Source organism: Eubalaena glacialis, chromosome 3, assembly GCF_028564815.1.
Source record: "Eubalaena glacialis isolate mEubGla1 chromosome 3, mEubGla1.1.hap2.+ XY, whole genome shotgun sequence".
Lineage (NCBI taxonomy): Eukaryota > Metazoa > Chordata > Mammalia > Artiodactyla > Balaenidae > Eubalaena > Eubalaena glacialis.
The window spans coordinates 32,475,273-32,499,552 of NC_083718.1; the positions used below are offsets into that span (position 1 = coordinate 32,475,273).

Here is a 24,280-nt window from a genome sequence, read left to right on the forward strand (position 1 = left end):
GTGCCAACCTGAAGGGCTGGACCTGCGGAGGCGTGTGGACCTGGCCCTCTCCAGTCTTCCCTGGATCAGTTCAGGGTGCAAACGGGAGCCCTTGGCTGCCTGGGGAAACGCAATTCAGAAGATTCATCTGGGGGAGTAAAGGCTTTGGGAAGTGGAGGAAAGTGCCCAATGCTGGGAGACCTTGGTTCTCAACCCATCCATGCCATCAACTCACCATGCAAACCTGGGCAAGTCATTCCACTCCCCCGCCCTTGGTTCCTCATGGATCAGTGGGGGTCTGTTCCAAAAGCCTATGCTGTCCCTTTCATTTGGAGCTGGATAATAAGCACCTTTGAGATGCCAGCCGCTGTCCATATTACAGTTAATTTCATACCATCATTATGGGGTAAGTGTAATTAGCCCCATTTTATAAATGAGAATACCAAGGTCCAGAGACATTAAAAAACGTGTCAAGGGTCCCCCCGCTAGTAGGTGGCAGGGCTCCAATGTAAACCCAGGGCGTTCTGGGTCTGGAGCTTGGGAGCTTCCCACAAGGCTACACTGCTTGGCTGGTGTTGTTCCTTGGCAGTGGTGTGTTGGGGTGATGACTCCTCAGTTAAACCATAAGCCCTGGGGGAACAGGGCTGCATACCCCTGCATGTCTCAAATCTCCCTGGACCTCGAACTTGTTGTGGGCGTAATTTTGTGGTAAATTGATTGAACTGGTCATGGGCATAGTAGATGCTTGTGGTAGGCTGAAAAATGGCCTCCCAAAGACATGTGCACCTCCTGATCCCTAGAATCTGTAAGTGTTGTCTTATTTGAGAAAAGGGTCTTTGCAGATGTAATTCAGTTCAGGATCTTGAGATGAGGAGATCATCCTGGATTATCCGGGTGGACCCCAAATGCCATCACAAGTGTCCTTATAAGAGAGGCAGAGAAACATTTGAGATACACTTTCAGAAGACAATGTGAACACAAGGACAGAGATCGGAGTGGTGCGGCTACAAGCCAAAGAATGCCAAGGAAGGCCAGCAGCCACCAGGAGCTAGAAGAGGCAAGGATCAGGCTCTTCCCCAGAGCTTCCAGAGGGAGCACAGCAGCCATGCCTTGATTTCACACTTTTGGCCTCTAGAACCAAGGGATAATACATTTCAGCTGTTTTAAGCCACACAGGTTGTAGTACTTTGTTACAGCAGCCACAGGACTCCAATGTGGTGCTCGATCAAAACACAGAATCCTAGAACTGGAAAAGCCTTGGAGACCATTAGGTCCAGCCCCCCCATTCAACAGATGAAACGACTGCAGCCCTAAAGGAGGAAGTGATTTGGCAAAGGTCGCTCAGCAAGTTAGAGGCAGAGCCAGAGCCACGATACAGGCGTTCTGTCCCCAGACCAGGGCTCTACACTTCCCCACACTGACTCATGCCGAGTCCCAGAGTCGTGAAAGCCAAATGAGAAGCCGTTCTCATTATTATATTCTTCTCATATGATTATTTTAAGAGGGAGGGGGAGCTTTTAAGCAGATGAAGTGATGGCAGTTTTGGAGGTATAATTCCTGTTGCTATCATCACTATTGAGTTGGGTAGTTGGACCCTCTTGGCCAGTCTCTCCTCTCTCAGGACTGGGATGCAGGGGCTATGTCTTAGGGCCAGTGGGTTCCCGGTGGGGAAACCACAGTGAAAGAGGGGGAGCTGGGGGACTCTAATCACACCACCAGCATGTGGCTGAGCCCAAAATAGGACGCAGGGTCTTGACTTTGTGGTTCTTCCCTGGGTTCTACTTCTCATTTGCTTCTTTCCCTAAGCTGGGTCACTAATCCAGGCGGGTCTTGGATATGTAGGGCGGGGCGGGGGTGAGTGGGGGAGTGGTATGCTAAGATAGTCTTGGGGACTCCTGGGAATACAGCAGAACATGATCGAGGAACCCTCCCACCATCACAGACTACAGGAATAGGAGTGGAGATCTGGGGCCCCCAAGGCAGCATGAGAAGCAACTGTTTTATGGATGTGCTTCCCTCCCTCCCCACAGGCTTACACTCATCAAGGTTCTGTCTTAGTGCTCAGTGGGCCTCTCTTAATGCCAACTCCAGCCCAGACAACACAAGGTATCCCTGCTTTGGAGGAAATCGGTTAATGAGACTGCGAAAACAAAACCTACAAATATCTTGACAATTGAGTTCCAAAGGAGAGAGAGATAAGAAGGAAAACCTTTGAAAGGAGCTATAATCTGGCAGAACCAGGATGTTCCCCTAACTGTCCCCAAACCATCTCCATCTCCCCTCACATCGTCCCACTTCACATTGACCCTGGAACTGGGAGGAAGAACAATTGCCAAAGGGGAAGAAAGATGGCTTAGCTATCGACGCATCTTTGTGCCTTCCCACCCACCACCATCGGGCTTAGATCAGGGCTGCAGTCAGGAGAGGAGGTTGACAATGACGGAGAGATCCAGAAGGGTTTGGAGATGCCAGAGCCAAGGGGGCCTGTGCCTTGCTTGTCCTGTATGCAACTTTAGTGTTCAGCATCTTGCCAATGTCCTTTGCAGCCCCAGTTACATGGGGACAATTGAGCACAGAAGGCTACAAGGGGTGTTGGGGAGAACGTGCCTGTGAGGCACACGATCTCCCGAAGGCATCAGAAAGATGCAGATGAGCCACATTTGCCCTGCATACACAAGAAGGGCGAGGAAGGGCTGAGGGGGCCTGGAGGTCCTACCTGAAGGAGCCCAATTGAAGGGACAAATAGAACACAGAGTGGACAGCAGACCTCTCAGGATGGGCCAGTATAAAGGCCACCAACCAGCAGGGCACATTACACCTCAGTGGATGGGACTATTTCCTTCTGGCGCATGAGGCCAACATAGAACCATGACAAAGCAAGGCCAGCGTGATGGGGCCCTCCTTCCCACTGCCTCGACAGTTACACTGGCACAAGCCACCCCCTCACCCATGCCCACTTCCCCAGGGTTCACATAATCACCAGAGGAGAGAGGGGAGACAAAAAGGAAAGAAAATCCAGGATGAGACCGAGTTTTGAATCGGGAGTAAAGTGACTGAGATATCGTTGAATTGGACCAACTTTGCCCAGAAGTGACTAGGTAACTTTTTTCTTACATCAGTCAGATTGTGGGTTTAGGGTCTAAAATTAAGCTCCATAATAGAAAACCTGGTTTCTTTTCTTGCCATCCAAACCTGTGATCGCGAGTTGATAGCCTGCTGTGACTGAGTGGTTAGCTAAAATAAGACCTGGGCTCTGACTGCCTTGCGTTTTTCCGGGACTCTATTTCCCCTTTCCTCCTTCCCCTTTTGGGGTTCAGTCTGTAGGATCTGTAGGGAGAGCCTGGGCCAGCCCTGCGCAGGTATGATGGGGCAGGATTCTGTGGGGGGGGGGGGAAGGTGAGGGGTGGAGGACGCACATGTGTGTTGGGGAGTGGGCTTCATTTGTGTGACTCCGGACTAAGATCATTTGGGTTGCTCCTGGGAGTCCTAACTGGGTCAGGTCAGGGAGGCACCAAGGACTAACTGAGTCAGGGAAGGAGGTTTCTACCCCAGCTCTGTCTGTCAGCGCCCTCTTTGCCGAGGCGCCAAGCCCAGGTTCCAACGAGACTCCAAGGTCTGCCATTCCCGGGGGAGCTCAGAGGCAGCCAGAATCTCCAATTCCTCTAGTGAGTGAGGAGGGAAGAGCACGGTCCCCGGGGTCCTGGGAGCTCTGGAGCTGGCAAAAGGGGCTCTGCAGGAGATGCGTAACAAGTGGACTTAATCCAGGCTCAATAGCCCAGGGAGTGGGGGACATGTTGCCAGGTGAATGGAGATATGAGTCCAAGGATGTGAGGCTATTCCTGCCACCTATACCCCTTCCAATGTATATCGATTCCACACCGTGCCCTGGGCTAGGTGTTTCACATCTAATATCTGGTTATGTCCACAACCTGTAGGTTTGGTATTACTCTCCCTATTTTCCAGCTGAAAAGAAATATGAAGGTGACTTGCCTAGGATCTTGCAGCTAGAAAGCAACAGAACAGGCTTTTCATGCTCGATACCCCATCTCACATCCTGCAGCTGTAAAGATGGAGGATTCCCAAGGAACAGAGTCTCCCAAGGTCAAGGAGAAGCAAGTGGTGCCAGCCAGGAAAGCCAAAAGGAAAGGAAAGCAAGGGATCTGTGGGAGTCACGTGCCACTGGCCAGCCGCCATGCCCATGGGAGAGTGTCCCTTTAAGAGCCCAGGTGTGGGTCAAGCACCACACACAGTTTCAGTTTTGGCAGCAGTATCCAGTGTCCTGCCGGAGGCTTCTAGAAAGGCAAGGGTTGCGGACTGGTCAGCAGGCTGTGCCCAAGAAGCTGACAGGATAGAAGGAAGTGGCTAAAAGTAAGTGTGGCTGCTCTGGGATCCCCAAAGGGATGCCATCTGGGAAGGGCCCGGGATGGTGACTCAGGCAGTGCCCTCTGCGTGCATGACTCCCAGCTTACAGACAGCGGGGTGAGGAGAACGTGGTCGTGGCCTGTGTGCCCGAGCATGTTGTGGGAGAGTAGACAGGCACAGCCCGGAGAGCTGAGTAAGGACGCATGGGTGAAAGCTCAGCAGGTGGGAAGAAGGGATGTCTTGGGTCAACACATGTAGCTCTGCTCTAAGTTTGGTCTCTGAATTCCCTACTAACTCCTTTATAACTTAACTGTGACCTTAGGCAAGTCACCTAATCACTCTCTCAGTCTCGGTTTCCTAATGTGTAAGATGGGGATACAAATAAGGCCAATCACTTAGGGTGGATGTGAGATTCAAATGAGAAAACGTGTGGAATGACTTTGAAAACTCTAGAGCGAAATAACAGTTGTTTGGTGTTTTTCAGTTCGGTTCAGTTATTCCAGGACTATTGAGCACCAGAAAGGCCTGGATAGAATAAGGCATATGCAGTGCCTGGCACGAGGCAGGTACTCTTCTAGTCCTTGAAGCTTTCCACCTCCAGCTTTCTGGTGAGGGCACAGGCAGCCCCTTTTTCCCGGCTTCGAAGAGGCTCTGAGATCCTTTCCAATTTCAACCCAGCTTTGCTCTCGCAGATTCCTGCCACTTCGAGATATAGTGTGTATCACTGTATCATCCTGCACCTGCTAAAGTGGGGAAAATGAGGTCCTTCCTGGGAAAGTGAGTAAGGCGGGCAGAGCCCCCTCCCAGGCATAGGCAGCATTCCCCAGTCCTGATGTTCCTCTTGGCTCTGCAGCCCGGAGGCCTCAGACATAGGCTTTCCCCTGGCCCATCCCGACAACATCCCCAGGCCAGCCAGGGGACCCTCCGGCACAAGCACAGCTGTTGTGCAAGCTCCATCTCTCACCACCCCCACTTCCCTTTTTGCAACTGCCCCAGGCCACCTAAGCTGCCGGCGCTGTTTTGCACCACAGCCTTCACCATCACTCTCCCCCTTCTCTAGGGGAAATACAGGACCCTGAACACCTGGAGATGAGATATGCCAATTCATGGGTTAGGGTAGAAGGCAACTCTCTGGTCTGCCCAGAGCCAGCTCTGAAACTCTCTATCCATCTCTCTCCCTGGCCTTGGGTGTGGTGATGTAGCAGAAAAAGCAATGAACCAGGAGCCAGGAGAGCAGCTAGCTGTCTCTTAGCCTGTCTCTTAGCATCTCTAGACGCTGTGGCTTTATTTTACAAATAGTGTGATAGCAGCAGCTTCCAAGTAGTAAACACACTTACCCTTGGCTTTCACAGCTTCATTCCCTTCCCACCTGAAACAAACCTGGGAGGTAGGCAGGGTAGGTATCAAATCCCATTTTACAGTTGAGGAAACTAAGACTGTGAGTTAATGTGAGTGGTGTAAGTTCACCCAGCAAGTACAAATGACAACATTTTGGGGCAGTCATTTTGATATGGTCATGGGGACATTCTGACATCACCTAAAAAACACAATACCCAACTTTAAAAACAATAACATTATTCATGCATGTGCTCAGCAGAGATCCCCTCATCTATGTCTTGCCCCCTCTTTGGGTGGGCTGAAGCTGGGAGCCCAAAGTCCCTGGCATTGACACAGTGTGATGAAGTAGAAAGAAGCTTTGAAGGCAATGTGTCTGGTTATAGGAAACGAATGTAGCATGCCGTACACATGGTAAGTGCTAAATAAATAGCAGCCAGTATTATTTTTCAGGAAGAAATTTCTCTGTTGGCACCTACCTCTGGCTTCAAATAGAGTCTCTTCACAGGAACTACCTTTCCTGTGAAAAGCAGAGAGGCGAGAACTGGACTGACTTCTCCTCTAAGATTGGATTTCCTGCTCCCTCCCCTCCTGACTGCTTCCTCTCAACTCTAAGACCCTCGGCAGTACAGCATAGTGACTAAAATCTTGTACTCTTGACCCAGAATGCCTGTATTTGAATCCCATCCCAGTCACTTACCTACTGTGTAACTTTGGACAAATGTCTTACTTCTCTAGGCCTCAACTGTCTCATCTGTGAAATGGGTTTGCTCATTTTATCCTACCTTCTAGGGTGGTTGTGAAGATTGAATGAGTTAACACATGTAAAGCACTTGAAAATGACTCAGTACGTGCTAGCTATAATTATGATCCCTCACTTCTAACCTAGTCCTCTTTCAGGCCATGCTGGTCTAATCTGAGCAGCTCCCCCCAGTCTTCAAAGGATGCTCAGCAAACAGACTTCTGTTCTCTCACTCTAAGACAGGAAAAAGAGAAGACTCTGTTGATTTTAGAGAGGATATGGGCAAGGAACTATTTTTTTTTAAGCCCGGCGCCCTACTTAGGACTTTACATATGTTGCTTCATTTAATCCTTACAGCGACTCACTATACTAGGTACAATTATCTCCAGTTTACAGGTGAGGACTTGGGGCTCAATGAGTTTAAATAGCCTGCCCCAAATCACACAACCCCCAAGTAAGAGAGACGATAGCCAAGCTGAGGAGTCCGTGCTCTGTGCTACTCTCCAAGCGCACAGCAACCGTAAAAGTTAAGTGCACAGACCCTCACTCTCCTGTGCTAACGAGTAATTGCAACCTCTTACAGTGGAAGAGCACTTTACACTATTCAGAGTGCTTCCATATATATTAACCTGTTATTCCACTCCATAGTCCCCCATCCCACAGTAGCCCTTCAACTAGAAGAGTCAGGGACCATGATGTCCATTTTACAGATGGCAAGTTGAGCCAGCATATTTTGCCCAAGTGGTAGAGCTCTTCTGGTAGCCTGTGACAGAGCAGGACTCTGGACCTCTGGGTTCTCTTCCATCCTCCCTGCTCCTCTTCATGCTACTTTCCCTTGAGTGCCCAGAACGAAGAAGCTATTGGGCAAAGTGAGAGAAATCAGCCCAAACTTTGCCCTTCTCAGAGAGGGAATGAGGATGTAACCATTCCCAATCCAATCAGTCTTTGCTGAGCAGCTGGTCTTTGCCAGGCACTCTCTGGAGAGCAAGGCCTTCTGGAGATGGGGAGATTGATCTCAGTTGACTCTAACTTCCAGGAGCTTGCCATCTGGTAGAGTGGGTGAGGTAAACACTTACACGTCAGGGTAGAATGGGATGGAGTCAATAACAGGGGTTCTCAGTCTTTGTTGAAAGGCCATCTGAAAATCCACAAGTCTTATTCCCAGAGCTTCATGAAGCTTGTATCCCAAATGCTTAATTTCTGCTGAAGTCTTGCATTCTGACTTTTGACAGGAATGGAACCAGAAAGTCTTGGGTCTTTCTAGCTCATATATCCTTTGGACCCTGTGGCTGCTCTCTCTCCATCTCCCTGCCCTCTGGAGTTCCGATTCCTTTTCTCCAACACTGCCTTTACTTGGAGATTCTCCCACAATCCAGGGCTTCCATAAACTTCATAACCTCTCCTATGCTCCTGCCTGTCACTACAAGTCTGAGGCCCTTCCAGACTACACAGACTGCCCTCCCTCCCCTCGCGATGCTGTGGTTTCCAGGCTCACTCTAGTCTGTGCTCGGCCTCTGCACCCCTGGGAGAGGAGAGTGATAGTCCCACATGGACCCAGGCAGTGCCTCTCCTGGCCATGCAGTCCAGGCCAAGGAAAACTCCTTCCCCAGCCAGACCAGCCACACCCTGCTCCTCTGAGCCCCAAGCTTCCTGTTCCCCCAAGTTCACACTCACAGGTGAAGGACCCAGAGTTGCTGAGGGCCTGTGCTCACCAGCAGCCAAGCCGGGACCTGGTCCAGGAGAGCCTTCTCCCTCTGAAAAAGGAGGAAAACCTAAGATTAGATGGACAGAGATTTGACTCCAAGCCGTGAGAGCTGAAGACCAACCGCTCTAACTTGAGGGGAGCTAGCTAGATTAATTCTATGAGGAGATAGACTCTACTATTCAGCAGGGCCTACACCCTGCCCCAACCCACAATTGTGTAGACATACATTATGAATATTTCAGGGTCAGTAACTTGGTAAAATGAGAATGATTTAGAATATCCCAGCCTGAATAGCAAAAATACGGCTCCTTTTTTAAGGCCAGAAAATGTGCCTTCCTGCATGATATACTAGCCCATGTAGATCCCAAAAGAACAGGTCCCTCTGAGCATCCAAGTAGTGATAATAAGGTAGCAATTCGATCCCACTCTGCTGTGGAGTCTTGGGGCCAAGAATCTCTCTAAACCTTAGATTTCCCATCTGCACATGAAGATATTATTTATCCCTTGGGTGCCTGAGATGATGGATGAAGTCATATAAGACAAGAAGGTAGCAAAGCATCTGGTGCATACTAGATGCCCAATAAATATTATGCTCTTCTTTCCTTCCTAAAGCAAATCCTTTGACTCCAGCCCCAGCTACCAAAGAACTGGGGCCTCCCTGAGACCTGAATCTCCCAGGTTTGGGAGAAAGTCTGGTTTTGAGAGGAAGGGATTTCTAATGATTCGCAAAGCCCAGGGTCCTTTCAGCTGCGAACAGAGAAATTGTGTTTCAAGTTTAGCTTTGAGCAGAGATTTCCTGCTCTTGAGAGCATGGGGGCACGGGAAGAGTCCAGTATCCCTGGGGACTGGACTGTGTGTTTCCTCGCCAAGGTCAACTTCTACCAGATTTGCCCTCCCCCTGCGCATGCCTGGTGATCTCATCCCTGGTGTGAGGTTATGCAAAGGGTAATGGGTACGTGTGCGCATCCTCCCCGGACGTGGACCTTCACAGCCCCCCAAGCATGTCACAGATGAGAGAAGCCTGGGCTGGCAGTCGGGACCCCCGCTTTGGAAAATCTGGCATCTGACTCTATGTAACCCAAGACAAATTGCTTTTACCAGTCCAGAGGAGGGGCTGCATCCCCCAGCTCAGCCTATGGGAAGACTGACTCCAGTCTCACAGAAATGTTAGGACGCTTGTTGATCTCAGGTGAGAACAGCGACCAGAACCAGAGAGCTGCTGTTGTCTTGGGCTGCTCAAAGCACGTGGCACTGTGTCCTCCCACTGGCCACTGCAACCAAGGCCAGCGCAAATGGTAGGTGGTGGAGTCCTTGGGACTCTGCAGCGAGCCCGTCCCAAGTGTTCCAGAGGAGAGAGACTTCCCAGCCCTCTGACCCCTGCTCCCACCTGGGAGTCAATCCCATGGCCACCACGGTGCCCACTCAGGTGGTCCTGAAGCCAGCGTTGCCGGAGCACATCCAGGCTGGGGCGGACGCTGGCGTTTGGCTAAGGCCCCACTCCAGAAGTTAATCATTGGCCTGGTATGAAAAGTCCAGGGCAGTTAACCAGAATCAAGAGAGCCTCGAGCTGCCACCCGACACCCATATCTGTCCCCACCTCCCCTAACCCGCTCCTCTTACTTTTCTGAAGAACTGGAGAAACAGAATACCTTTATCTCCACAAGGAAATAAAAAGGTGCCTTGCTGGGAAATTCCCTCACGGAAAAGAAATAACCAAGATAAACAGCTCTATTTCCTTTGGCTCAAGCTAGCGGAGGGCGTCTCTGGGAGCAGGAACAGGGCCAAGGCAGTAAGGGAGCCTGGCAGATGCCTCTCCACGCTCCCTGCTGCTTAGAGCTTCCTTATCTTTATGGGTGCTGGTTACTGCCCAGCACTTGCTAACACAGTTTTCTCCTTTCACACCCTCATCGTCAAGTCCATTCCAAAGTTGAAAGCCTGTCACAGTCCGTGGGAAAGTGGGGACTCCCCTCTTCACCTCTCTCCTCCTTTAGGCTGCAGTCTGGGTCCAGAGGACAGCTGTGGTCAGGCTGGGCCCTGGGGCCCTCAACCCTCCCCAGCCCTGGGCTATGTCCACAGATGTTACAAGGGCCACACGTGCTGCACCCTCTGAGTGGCCTTACCTTGGATTCTCCATCCTCGTCTGACCGACCTCAGCAACCAGGATAACAGAGGCCATCACACCTACATTTTTAACCCCAACCCTATAACTGAGTCTCTGGGAAATCGTGGGCAGATCACTCAGCATCTCAAGACCTTGACCTTCTTATCTATGAAATGGTTGTAATTACAACTGTTCTGTTTTATTTAAAGGGAACTTATAGAGCTCCAGTGAAATAGTGTAAATGACAATGCTTTGATAAGCAAAGGGGGCTCTACAAATAACAGGAATAAGCATGAGGGATAAGCATCCCACTCTATTTGAGGTGCAATACAGTGCAGTAAGAGAGGCTCAGAGCTTAGACCCTGGGGGTCAGACAAAGCAGGATTCAGGTCTTGCCCACCTCCTCCACTCCCACCCTACCTATCCCCACACTTAATCCTTGTGTGAACGCGAGGAAAGCACTTAACATTAAAGCTTTCATTTCCTCCTACGTAAAATGTGGATAAGAATGCCCATCTCCTCAGCAGCAACAACAACAACAAAAATAGAATACCCACCTCCTAGGGGTGATATCAAGTTTAAATGAGATAATACAGGTACATTATTTAACACAGTGCCTGGAACATGGTACAAGGACCATTCATGGTGGTTATGACCATCATCATCGCTTTAATCCTTGCTAGGCTGCCTCTATGCATCTCTACTTACTCATATGACACGCCATAAAATATGCCAGCCCCCCTCCACCTCCCAGGGATGTAGGGAGGGCAGCTGGAACAGAGAGATGGAGCCACTTCTTGGTAGTAACCAATTATCCAGTGAGCTGTTCCTGAGCTGTAATGGATCTTGCCCAGGACCATGACCCCCGGATAGGGATACAGAGGAAATGACACATGTGCGTGTCCCTACCCTAAAGGAACTTGCAGCTTAGTTGAGAAGATGAAAATCTACTTATACCTATTAAGGAACAAAAAAGCATTGTGGATGATGGGACTTTGAACTGTAATAGGAAAGGCAGAGCCATTCATTCTTCCACAGGTTTTATGTCGGTTACTGGAGATACAAAATCAAACAGGTGTTGCAGGAACTCGGTCAACTAGTCTTGGAAGACAAAGGCACTTCATCACCTCGTGCTATTGTCTTTCAGCAACCACGCAAGAAGGCGGTTTGGGTGGCACAGCCCCACGGGAGCCACCAGCGATGTCGCGCCTCTTCTTCGCCTGCCTGCTGGCTGTCTTTCCAGGTGCGTCGGCCAGGTCCCAGCCCACCCCTATCCCAGACCCAGTTCCCTGGGGGACCCGAAATCAGGCCAGTCCCCAAGGATGTCCCTTGCAAAGCTTGCTTACTCCTTGAGGAGCAACCACACAGACAATGCAGAGAGGCCACATCTGAAAATGGATTGGTGAGCCAGCACTGGGGATGGGGAACAGAAATGGCACTTCCTCATTTGAAGGTCAGGGGTCTGGTGAAGGGTCTTCACTGGGAATAAAGAAAACAAGACCTTGACCTTGAACGAAGCATCACTATGAGTTGCTTTGGGGTTTTGGGGAAATGACTTATCCTTGTGGCTCTTAATATTTTTATCTGGAAAAAAAAACAAAGTAATCTGAAAAGCTTTTTCAGAAATATAAGGAAATAACAGATAACAAATGAAATAATGTAGCACCCCACGAGGGTCGTTTAAAAAAAAATATATATATATATATATACACACACAAGGGATATCACTAAATAAGTTTGCCATTCCATTTTCCTTAAAATGGTTATCATTAATGAATTACGATTAAAATTTAAGAATTGTTTAATAGTTTTGCAATTTAGCAATTGCCTAGCTTGTAGCACATGGTAATTAATCCACAGAAGGCACATGTCTTGGGAGGAAACGTTCATGTCCTTGACGTGGGCTGTCTGGAGCCCCTCGGCAGGCTGTACCCTCCTGCAGCCTCGGAAAGCCTCTGTCTCTGTCCCCACAGTGGTCTCCATGAAGAGTCCCATATTCGGTCCCCAGGAGGTGAACAGCGTGGAAGGCAGCTCCGTGTCCATCAAGTGCTACTACCCGGCCACCTCCGTCAACCGGCATACCCGGAAGTACTGGTGCCGGCAGGGAGCCAGGGGCCGCTGCACTACCCTCATCTCCTCAGAGGGCTACGTCTCCAAGGACTATGAGGGCAGAGCCAACCTCACCAACTTCCCAGAGAGCGGCACATTTGTGATGAACATCAGCCATCTCACTCGGAATGACTCGGGGCTCTACAAGTGTGGTCTGGGCATTAGCAGCCGAGGCCTGTCCTTTGATGTGAGCCTGGAAGTCAGTCAAGGTAAGGATCCAGGTGCCTTAGACTTCTGGGGAAAAGTGAGAGGGAATCATCCCAGGAGCAACAGGAAGGCCTGAGGAAGGCTCTCCTGAAAGGGCATGGGGAAGGCTAGGGGTCCATCTGGAGGAAAGGACTTTGCATAATAGAACATGGAAACGAGACAGATGGGACCTACTTGGTGGTGGGGTGCGGGGGCACTTTTCTAGGTCTTCAGGGCCTGAAACATTTCAGGTTTTACTAAGGCTCTAGCTTAGAAGAGCATGAGGGGGACGGCTTCTCTCATTATATTTGTTGCAGGAGGGACAAGAGGCCCATGAGCAGGGAGAGATTCATAGGGATCCTTAAATTCCTGCTATTAGAGCACCCTTCAGATCAAGACCTTGGGTCACCAGAAGGCTTCTTTTAAAATATATTTTCTAACCTGAGATCCATTAGTCCATCAAAACTCTCAGCGTAAAGTAAATGATCAGTTCTTGCCCAAAGTCCACAAGATTGGATGTAATAAGTGATACAGGTGTAAGTATCAAGACAGAATAGAGGAGGGAGAGATTAGTGCCAGCTTGGGAAGCCTTCATAAAGGAAAGCAGCAGTAAAGTTGGGCCTTGGCAGACATTCTGACAGTGTCCCTCTGGAAAAGAGGGCACTCCAGGTGACAGGCACACCCAGCCCTCAAGGGGAACACTGAGTAGTCCTATGTTGCAAGAAAGCAAAATCACAACTTGCCCCCCGCCCCTCATCCTGCAGTTCCTGGGCAGAACAATGGCGTCCACGTCTACACAGCAGACCTGGGCAGAACAGCGACCATCAACTGCCCTTTCAGGGCTGTGAATTCTGAGAAGAGGAAATCTTTGTGCAAGAAGACAGGCCAGGACTGCATGCTAGTCATCGACTCCACTGGGTATGTGAGCCCCAGCTACAGCAACAGAGTACATCTCGCTATTCAGGGTACCAACAACTTAGTGTTTAGCGTTGTCATCAACCGAATCCAGCTCAGCGATGCTGGGATGTATGTCTGCCAGACTGGGGACGATGCCAGCGCCGATAAGAGCAATGCTGACCTCCAAGTGCTGAAGCCCGAGACTGAGCTGATTTATGGAGACCTGAGGGGCTCGGTGACCTTTGACTGTGCCCTGGGCCCCGAGGTGGCAGAAGTGGCCAAATTTCTGTGCCGGCTAAAAAATGGGGAAGCTTGCAATGTGATCATCAACACGCTGGGGAAGAAGGCTCAGGACTTTGAGGGCAGGATCCTGTTCACTCCCAAGTATAATGGTTTCTTCAGTGTGCACATCACCAGCCTGAGGAAAGAGGATGCGGGGCTCTACCTGTGTGGAGCCCACCCTGATGGTGAGCCTCAGGAAGGCTGGCCCACCCAGGCTTGGCAACTCTTCGTCAATGAAGGTGAGACCTGAGAGGGGGAGAGGGAAGAGGTGGGCAGTCTGGCAGGGGAGAGCCTCACTGGCTCCCTGTGAATCTATTTAATCTCTGTCAGTCAGCTGACAATATCTGCTCACTGACGAGCCCTGGATCAGATGTTCTGTGGGCAGCTGTACAAGAGAGCTATAAGACATAGCCTCTGCCTTGTGTGATCTCCTAACTCTTCTGCTCTGTTATCAAAGGGCTTTGATGGCCGTCCCTGATCAATAGGAATGAGGGGAGTGAAGCTCCTGATTGAGACCAGACCTGTAGATTGTCTGGGTTTCAGAGAGCCATGGTGAGGACATAACACGGAGTCTCCCTGACCCTCGAGCAGCATGGCACCTCATCCTTCACACTCAGATGGAAGAAGTCTTGACTTATGTTGGTCGCAAAGCTTTCCCAGGAAGGCAATGCCCCAGCTTCTAAAATCTCCCCTCCAACATCTCTTAGGGTTACTTGTTATTCAGCAGGTTAAATCCCTACTCCTTCTCACCCTGGAGCACTCCACACAGAGTTACCCTCGTGAGAAACAGTGAACTAGTACTTGAAGTTCATGGTCACTGCCCTTGTGACTTTCCTGTAAGGGGCTCACATTCCCTGTACATCATTTCTCCATCTAGCTTGGTCCTCACCACATCCCTCAGCATCTTCAGTCATCCGGAGTTCTCACAGAACCTCAACTTCAGCTTCTTGGAGAGAGGCCATGCTTCTCTTGGACATGGCCCTCAGTCGGGGTGCTCAACAATTAAACTTATCTGTGCTACATAGTGTATATTTTAAATCATACTGTTCTAATACATTTTCTTAATTTGGAGAAAAAACATCTGGCCATTTTGTGGGACAAGCTAATAAACAGACAAAAACTTACCTAGGCAGAGATTTTTTAAGAAGCCCAAGGAGAAAGGCTAATAGTCTCTCTTTAAACTCCTTCCATTCTCTGCTCAGAATAAGGTGGGGAAGGGATCAAGGTTGCCAGACCAGTGGGGAAGTCTCCTGGAGGCTGGGTGAAGGCTCCAGTGCTGGGCTCTGTGACATTAGGAAAATCTTCTTCACTTTCTCAGGCGGGTGAGGTGACTGGTCTAAACCTCACTCTCCACCCTGGCTGAGCCCACGGGGAAGAGGCTGCCCAGACCACACTGCGTTCTCCCTTCCCATCCCTGTCTGTGCTTCTAGAGACCGCGATTCCCCCAAGTCGGTCTGTGGTGAAAGGAGTGGTGGGAAGCTCCGTGGCCGTGTCCTGCGCCTACAACCCGAAGGAAACAGACAGCCTGAAGTACTGGTGTCGCTGGGAAGAGACTGAACATGGCCGCTGCCCGCAGCTGGTGCAGAGCGAGGGGCTGGTCAAGGAGCAGTACGAGGGCAGGCTCGCACTGTACGAGGAGCCAGGCAACGGCACCTACACCGTCATCCTCAACCAGCTCACCCCCCAGGACGCCGGCTTCTACTGGTGTTTGACCAACGGCGATACTCGCTGGAGGTCCACGGTGGAGCTCAAGATTGTAGAAGGTAATTGCTGAACTGGGGCAAGAGGGAAGGCAGGCAGCCCCAGGACCCCTCCAGTCAGCAGCAGCATCACCCCCCAACCACTCTGCCTCCCACCTTCCCCCACCTCCATGCTGATGGAGAGAGCCCACCCGCTCATACCTGTATCAAGCACCCGTCCCCCACCTGTTCACACCTGTAACAAACCCTTTCCTGCCCCACACTCTTCCAACTACCACACGTAGCACCTCCTGTGATCGTGAGCATCTGCTTCTTTTACAGTACATACGGCGTCAGCTGAGTAGAGTATGGCTATCTTGAGTCTAGGAGAGCAGATAACAACAAGGAAAGCAAACTGAAGTCATTAGCAAGGTCTATGGTCTGTGATAGACTAGAGTGACTCACGGTGGTCACCAATAATCTATTACATAGGCACATAATTACAAGTGCTTTTGTGTTCAGTATAGTGTGTTTATTTACCATGCTGTCCAAAGAGGAAATAGGCTGTGGACAAAGCACCCCCCTAGTCCCCCAGTCACTTTTCTGCGGCATCACCAGCGCTGACTTCTGTGCCTATTTCTCCCTCCCTGCTCCAGGAGAACCAAGCCTCAAGGTACCCAAGAATGTCAGGGCTTGGCTGGGAGAGACCCTCAAGATCTCCTGCCACTTCCCGTGCAAATACTACTCCTACGAGAAGTACTGGTGTAAGTGGAGCAACAGAGGCTGCAGGGCCCTGCCCAGCCAGGACGAAGGCCCCAGCCAGGCCTTTGTGAACTGCGACCAGAGGAGCCGGATCATCTCCCTGAACCTGAACTCCGTCACCAGCGAGGACGAAGGCTGGTACTGGTGCGGAGTGAAGGAGGGCCACCAATACGGAGAGACCGTGGCGGTCCATGTGGAAGTAGAGAAGAGGGTGAAGGGTGAGTCTCCGAGGGCCATGCCCACGTACGCTGGGACCCCACAGAAAGCTGCCTAAGAACATCTCCATCAGGAGTGGCCCCTAGGTTTGTCCATGTGGAGGTAGAGAAGAGGGTGAAGGGTGAGTCTCCAAGGGCCATGCCCACGTACGCTGGGACCCCACAGAAAGCTGCCTAAGAACATCTCCATCAGGAGTGGCCCCTAGGTTTGTCCATGTGGAGGTAGAGAAGAGGGTGAAGGGTGAGTCTCCGAGGGCCATGCCCACGTACGCTGGGACCCCACAGAAAGCTGCCTAAGAACATCTCCATCAGGAGTGGCCCCTAGGTTTGTCCATGTGGAGGTAGAGAAGAGGGTGAAGGGTGAGTCTCCGAGGGCCATGCCCACGTACGCTGGGACCCCACAGAAAGCTGCCTAAGAACATCTCCATCAGGAGTGGCCCCTAGGTTTGTCCATGTGGAGGTAGAGAAGAGGGTGAAGGGTGAGTCTCCGAGGGCCATGCCCACGTACGCTGGGACCCCACAGAAAGCTGCCTAAGGACATCTCCATCAGGGGTGGCCCCTAGGTTTGGCTAGAAGAGGCGGGGGTGGGGGGTGGGGTAGATTATGCCCCCACCTGGTCTAACTTAGCCTTCCAGAAAGGGCATCTCAATAAATATACAAACTAATTAAAAATAGTGGATTTGCCATTTAACCTCAGTTTCAAGACAAGTCCCATAGTTGCTCCTTCAGGCCACTTTGAAGCCCTTTCTATACAGAGAGATCTTCTTCTATATGTAGAAATGTCAAAGTCACTGTTATATGCATCGTACTCTGCCAAAGTCTGCTCAAAAGAGGGCCAGATAACCTTCATGTACAAGGTCTGATAGAGAACATCGGGGCAATATCTTCTAATAAGTTTGCATTTCAAGCCTCTTTTTAAAATATCACATGAAATGTTTTATCCCTAATGAAGGTATTTTTAGTCCCTCCAGAAATCCGATTATGTCAGCATCTAGTTGGTCAGGCTCACTGAGGGAACCCTAACCAAGCTATCACCAGGGGGCAGCACTATGGCGCCCAGCCCTGTAGTCAAGAGGCCCTGAGCAGGGTTTCAAAGCTGTGAAAAATCTCCCTGTCCACAAATGATGGGTCAGCCATTATGCATAGCTGGATCTAATGACATGGAACCTTGTAGATGGAAGTGAATTTGGTATGAATGGGACAGAGATCATCTGTGACAAGCTAGAGAAGACCATCACTCCTGTTTCTAGTGTCCTTCGAGACCCTATCCTAACAGTCTTGAAATCTCACCCTGACCCTGGGATTCCTAATGAAGTCCCACTCCCCAGACTCCCTAAACTCAAGGACAGAAAGAACCATAATCCAGCCCCCTCTGCTCTCTCCAGGATCCCAAGATGCCAGTGGAGTGAATGCTGCTCCTGGTGAGGAGGCGATAGAGCCGAGGGCCAGGGAGACTGAGAACAAAGTCCTTCTGGGTCCCAGCCTTTTTGCAGAGGGAAGAGCAGGGAAGGATACTGAAGATCGAGCTGGTGGGAGCGGAGCATCCGCAGATCCCGGCAGGTGAGGAGGGATTTGGGGCTCCCCACCTGGAGAACATTCTGGAGACCAAGGACCTGAGGCTGGGCTACCAGGCCCAAGGAGGAGAGCCTGTCCGCTTCTTGACAGTGGAGGCAGCCCTCACTGCCTCGGTTTGTGCTCTCTGCCCTTCTCCCGCGACCAGTGCGTTGTTCACCATTCAGTTCAATTTCCCAGTCCGGGGGTGCAGGCAAGGCCCAGTCCTCAGCTTTGTCCTGTCTAGGAGGGCTTCTTAGAAGAACAGAGATCGGGCAGCTGTATCAGGAGGACGCAGTGGATTAACCAGGAAGGAAGAACTGGCTGTAGCCAACCAGCCAGCACCTCCTGGGATCCCCAGTGTCCCTTGCAGGGACTAACTCAATTAATGCTTCCTCCAGCTCTGCAGGACGAGGTGGGAGCTCCAAAGCGCTGGTCTCCACCCTGGTGCCCCTGGCCCTGGTGCTGGCTGCAGGGGCCGTGGCGATTGGGGTGGTCAGAGCCCGACACAGGAAGAATGTCGGTGAGTCCCGGGGTGCTCCCTGCCCCCCACCTCCAACCCTGAGCCTCAGTCCTGGCTCAGCGGCCCTGAGGGGAATTGCCATGATCTGTTCTCTTTTATCAGCTCAAAGGAAGGGTCCAGGAAAGTGAGGTGGGGAATGATAAACCCACACATGCTCAAAGCTTACATTAAGTGCTGTGGTCCAAATGCCGTCATCTCTGCTGGAAGTCCATCTTCAATTGCTGGGGGTCTAAGTTCAGAGGCGTAGCCACTGGGAAGAGGAGGGCAGGGTGCCGGGAAACCTGGGCTTCCAGCCTGGTGTGAGGACCAGTCAGCTGTGTGACTCGGGGTGTCCCAGTTTCATACCTCTGGTTTCCTCACGGCTCAAGACAGGGATAAGAATAACCATCTCTGAGGACAAAACAAGGTCCTGCGCATTGCAAGTTTGCAGAGTGATGAAGAAAGGTCAGCGACTGTTGAGTCTAGATTGTCTGTGAAAAGGGACTGGGGAGGAGACTCGGGTCATTTCCATTCTGCCTTGGGTCCTAGTCAGAGATGAGCAGCAGAGAACTTGCCCCCCTTCAGCTCTCCTGTGGGGTTCCCTCGGGGACGCCCCGGCCTCCATCTCTACACCAACTCCTCTTTCCCCCCTGACAGACCGGATTTCAATCAGAAGCTACAGGACAGACATTAGCATGTCAGACTTCGAGAACTCCAGGGATTTTGGAGCCCATGACAACATGGGAGCCTCTCCAGACACTCAGGAGACAACTCTCAGAGGAAAAGACGGTACATCCCTCACTCAAGGGAATGCCCAGTCCCTGGGGAACAAGAATTAGCCCTGACTCTGCATCTGGGACGGGAATAGGAGGCCAGGGAGGGCTGATCCACCCTCCCCTGCTCTACACACAGAGTTCGCCACCACTACCGAGGATGCCGTGGAGAAGGAAGAACCCAAGAAGGCGAAAAGGGTGAGGACAAGGAGGGAGAAGGAGGCCTCACGCGGGTGACGAGGAAATGCAGCATGAGGGACTGCAGTTAGACATCAGGAAAAACCACCTCAGAGTGGGGCTGGTGCCAGAGTAGGGAAGGGGGTGTAAACAGTACTTGGAAAGTGCATCTTTCTGGTTGTGGTGTTGACGTGGCTGAGGCCCAGGCAGGAGGTAAGCTGCATTTATAGGCTGTAAACTGGCAGGAGGGAGGGAGACGGCAGTGGTGGGGGGGAGCAGGGGGAGTGGTTGGCAGGGGATGAGGAAGGCGAATGCATTAAAGATTCAGCCACAGGGTGGGCAGGTCAAATGTCAAACGCTGGCAATTAGGCGGGTGCTCTTCCCAGGCCATGGGACCCATAGACTCAGGTCACCACCCTCGCTTGAGGTTTTGTGGGGACCAGCATTTTCCCTGGGCCTGGAAGACATTTGCTCATGGGAGGTACTGATAGTCACTAGAGGCCCCTTCCCACCCCAACCAAGTGCCACGTTACTTGAAATCCTGCCTGCCTTTGGGTCACATGTTACCCTCTCCTCGTACTTCCCTGATCCCAAGGCACTAACGCTTGTTATCATATCTACTCTCCCTGGCGGCAGCAGAGATCCCAGCACTGGGAACAATTAGGGGAATGAGTCAGTCCTGGAGACAGCCTTCCCCTCCAGCCTGGTGTTGTGTCTCTGAACTGGCAGAGAAAGAAAAATGTAAACCTTGTAGCTGACGCCAGCCTAGGCCACCTTGGCCGTGACCGGGGGCAGGGCTTCCGGGGACGGGCCCAGGCAACAGAGATGGTTCCACTCCATGTGCTGGAAGGAGGTAGTGAGACAGAGGGAGATATTTTTAGAAGCTGCAACTTTCCGTTTCTCAAAATTAGTCCCTCTTGGTGAGCACGGTGGCTGGAATGAGAACAGTGGGTCAACACAGTCTTGGGTTGTTTAGGCCAAGATTATTAATTTAGGATACTTAGTGCATCCCCTCCCTCCGACCCCCACTCCCTGAGCTAATGCCCCAAACACTGACCCCTCTCCTGTTGCCCCCTAGTCATCCAAGGAGGAAGCCGACATGGCCTTCACCGCCTTCCTGCTCCAGGCCAACAACATTGTCGCTGCCACCCAGGACGGCCCCGGAGAAGCCTAGACAGAGCCCTGGTTGCACCCATCCCTCCGCACGTGGCAATCACGTTCCGAATCACGTTGATCCTCAGGGCCCTCAGCTCCGGGGCTCCACTCCCTGCACTCACACCCCACCTAGGCTTTTCCTACCTGTCCTCAGAGGGTATGTTGGTCCCTTCTCGGTGGCATCCAAGCCTGGCTTACTTGTTCCTGTTGGGGGTGAGGTGACGTGAGGCATTCCCACCTACAGCTTATTCCTAATGAAAGAACTAAGGTGTGGGAGGAGAATTAAGATCTAAGGGGACCTCTCAGAAAGAAAAGGGACCACAGTGGGTGGGGAGACAATTTCAGAAAGCCATTCAGGGCTTCTCTGCACCCTTGTTTGGGGACGTCAGTGGGATTCTCCCTTCCACTCCATCCCCAAATCTCCCAATCCCCCACTCCTTTCCATCTTCTCTTCTTCTTTCCCTCATTAAAAATACGCATGTGGATACTCACTAGATTCCAGGTGCTCTGCTAGACACCGGGACAGATAGGCCACAAACCCGGCTAGCAACCTTTCTAAAAACATCACTGAATCCCTGGAAGCCACAGCATCTCTGTGTATTTACACTCACTAAAATCCTCATCAGGTATTCTCACCTCTGCCTATACTGGGAGAAATCATAAAATGTCTGGAGTCCTGAGGCCTTAGGGATTATGTAACATGGGCATACATACAAGGAATCAAAAACACATTCTTACCATTTTACAGGTGAGAAAATTGAGGTCCTAAGAGGTGAAGAAGTTTGTCCAAGGGCAGCAAATGAGATACACTAGTGTCAAAGCTAGATTTCGCATCTCCTGTCTCCATATAAGAGCCTCTGCTCTCCTGATGGAGACAGAATTCTACAGTAAGGAGAAGGAGGGGGAGGAGAAAAATGTAAATAGAGACTGGTCTTTCACAAGCCCCACCTCAGGGAAGATACCCCTTTCCCTTTCTGTCACTCATAGAGACCTAATAGGGTAAGAGAACGGTCAAACACTCATAACCCCTGTATTTGAAGAGTTCTGAGTGAAAGGGGAGAAAAGAGGGGGTTTGATGGTGCCAAGGAGGGGCTGATCTCCAAAGAGCTAAGGTTTTAAGGTCTTTTTCCCTCTAAGCTCTGTACTTCAACTAGCACCTACGAGCTGGCACTTGCTAACAAATCAAAAATGTGAATTAATTAATAATTAAAGACAGTGATTGCCACCAAGGAGGCTCAGACTGCATTTGTCCCCCATACCATTTGTTTCCCAGGCAACCCTTTCAGAGCAGTTTTGCTGTGGTCCCACTTTTAGACACCCCAGAACATGTATCTAAACCAGAGTTCCCCCCACCTCCAATGCTGGGCTGAGGGAGGCTAGGGGACAGCTTGCAAGTGGGACCAAGATTCTCTTCAATAAAAGAGCACTTCGGGGTCTACACCAGTGGTCAAGATGTCAAAGCTCTGTAAGGAAAGACTCTCTATGATGGAACAAACTGAAAGCAGATATAACCAGTGCTCCTCTTAGGCATTAAAAAAAATCTTGGTACAGAATCCATGGAACACCTGACCTTAAATCTCATACCTCCCTGGGGTATCCTCCAAGATCAAGAGGCTATTAAGCAAAACTCAAGTAACCAAATGAATAAACTCCCTCCATAGACTAGAGGCTAGTTAGATGATGAGTTAGGTTTTAGAATAGTTGACCCTAAGCCTCTTTGGGGACAGTGATTAGGTAAAGGACCCCCTTGTCTCCTAAGGCCATTCGTAGGTTCTGTAAGCCTTGCCATATCCTATAAGCCCCCATGCCACCCCTAGACTCTTCCTCAGGGTGCCAGTGTGTAGAGAGTTCTCTCTTGGAGAGAGTTCTTACTGGCCGTCTAGCCCACCTGATGTGGGATAGAACCTATGCTTCTATCCGGGCCTTGAACATAATGCTTTCCATGCTATGTACTTCCCCAGTCTGGATAGCAAAGCATTGCAGGAGAACCAAAACTACAAGGTACCCATCACTGTTTTACCCTCAGGAAGCTGCTCTCTGACCCACCAAAGAGTCATGCCTGGGGCAGAAGAATTAAGATACAGCTTCTGTGTTAATGCAACAACCTACAAGCCAGCCCTGAACTTAGGCAGTCTATCCCAGTCCCTAGAATCAAAGGCCAAGAAATGTCACTAAAGCTGCATCTTGTATTATTCTTAACTGACATTGTCAATAGGTGACAAGAAGTTTAGTAATATGTCCTGCCCCAAATCCACCTGCTCCGCATGCAGGATGTTGGACAGAAAAACCCTCCTATGAAGAAGGAAGCTGGTCTAATTCATTTTTTCACCATTCAGGAGTTTAGAAGTCTGAAATCAAGGTGTCAGCAGGGTCGGTTCCTTCTGGAGGCTCTGAGGGAGAATCTGTTCATGTCTCTCTCCTGGCTTCTTGTAGTTGCCAGCAATCCTTGGCTTGTAGACGCATCACTCCTGTCTTTGCCTCCATCATCGCATGGCCTTCTCCCTGTGTGTTGCCCTGTGTCTTCACATGCCTTCTTATAAGGACACCAGTCATTGGATGGAGGGCCCACTCTAATCCAGTTTGACCTCATCTTAATGAATTACATCTGCAAAGTTCCTGTTTTTAAACAAGGTCATGTTCTGAGGTTCCAGGTGGACATGAATTTTGGAGGACACTATTCAGCCCAATATAGGGGAGTAACAATCAACTGTGAGGTTGATAATGATAAACCAAATAACAAGGATTAGTGTCCAGCAGCCACGCAGAGAACTATTTCAATATTTCTGATGGCAAGAAAATCATCCTCAAGTTCTTGAATTATCTTGATTTTTTTCTTTTTAAAAATCCATTATGTAACAATGATTACACATTACTAAGACCCAATAGTGGTTGAGAATCTGTTTATAGCAGACAAGCCTGTGGTCGAAGTTCTCAGAAAGAGGGAACTGCAGGATGCCTGAGCCAGGTGCCTCTACCTGGGTGGGCTCCCCGGTGAGTCCAGGGGGCAGCGGACTCTCACGGTCTGTCTTTGGGGAGAGCAGTGCTGGGTCATAGTGAGGGCCACCTGAGGATCTCAGCCCTCTCTCTGGAAAGGTCAGGAGATGGCTCTTCAGAGCCTGGCCAAGGGGAAGGTCAAAGCAGTGTGATGCGATAACCAAGCAGAAACATAGGACAATGTCCCCCTTGATGACAAGGGCTAGTCTCCTCGGCGCTCACACTATATTCCAGCCCTAGATAATGCCTGCCTTCTGCAACCCTCACAAGAACTTTATGAGAAACGTTCTCCCCCCATCTGTAACAGAGGTAGGATAATAAAACCTCAGCTATTATGGAGAGTAGGTGAATTTACCTGAAGGACTTAGCACAGTTCCTGATCTATCTGGTATTATTTATTCCCTCCACCCGCCGGTCACTGGGCTCTGAATTTTTTCCATTGAGTTATCCCTTCTGGCCGAGCCTTGGCGTGACATGAGGCCACGGAGTCCCCTGCCTGTCGGGGCGCTGCAGCTCCTCAGAGCTTCTCCTGGGCGTGGGAGCACCAGAGCCATCCAGCAGCCCTGTCGGTCAGAAAGGAGAAATAGAGTGTGGATGGGCAAAAGAAAGAGAGGGAGAAGAGAGTGAGGCTGGCTAACTTTTCCCACTTGGCAATTTAGCCAGGGGTCAGCCTTCCCCTGGGGCCACACCCCCAAGACCCGGGGGCAACATCTGAAGGTAGAGACTAGACGGCCCAGGTCTGCGAGCTTCAGTCCCTCAGACTCCATTCACTTC

At 50.8% G+C, this 24,280-nt stretch overlaps 1 protein-coding gene across 1 annotated transcript; it reads left to right on the forward strand.

Annotated features, from left to right (window-relative positions):
- Positions 1 to 4,216: 4,216 nt before the first annotated feature.
- On the forward strand, positions 4,217 to 21,737 carry PIGR (polymeric immunoglobulin receptor). The gene is made up of 11 exons (XM_061185452.1): positions 4,217 to 4,347; positions 11,372 to 11,467; positions 12,198 to 12,542; positions 13,284 to 13,937; positions 15,129 to 15,461; positions 16,034 to 16,357; positions 17,740 to 17,914; positions 18,307 to 18,428; positions 19,065 to 19,196; positions 19,320 to 19,378; positions 20,436 to 21,737. Exons 2-11 carry the CDS (start codon positions 11,425 to 11,427, stop codon positions 20,529 to 20,531), a joined length of 2,283 nt encoding a protein of 760 aa, XP_061041435.1. The 5' UTR covers positions 4,217 to 4,347; positions 11,372 to 11,424; the 3' UTR covers positions 20,532 to 21,737.
- The last annotated feature ends 2,543 nt before the right edge of the window (positions 21,738 to 24,280 follow it).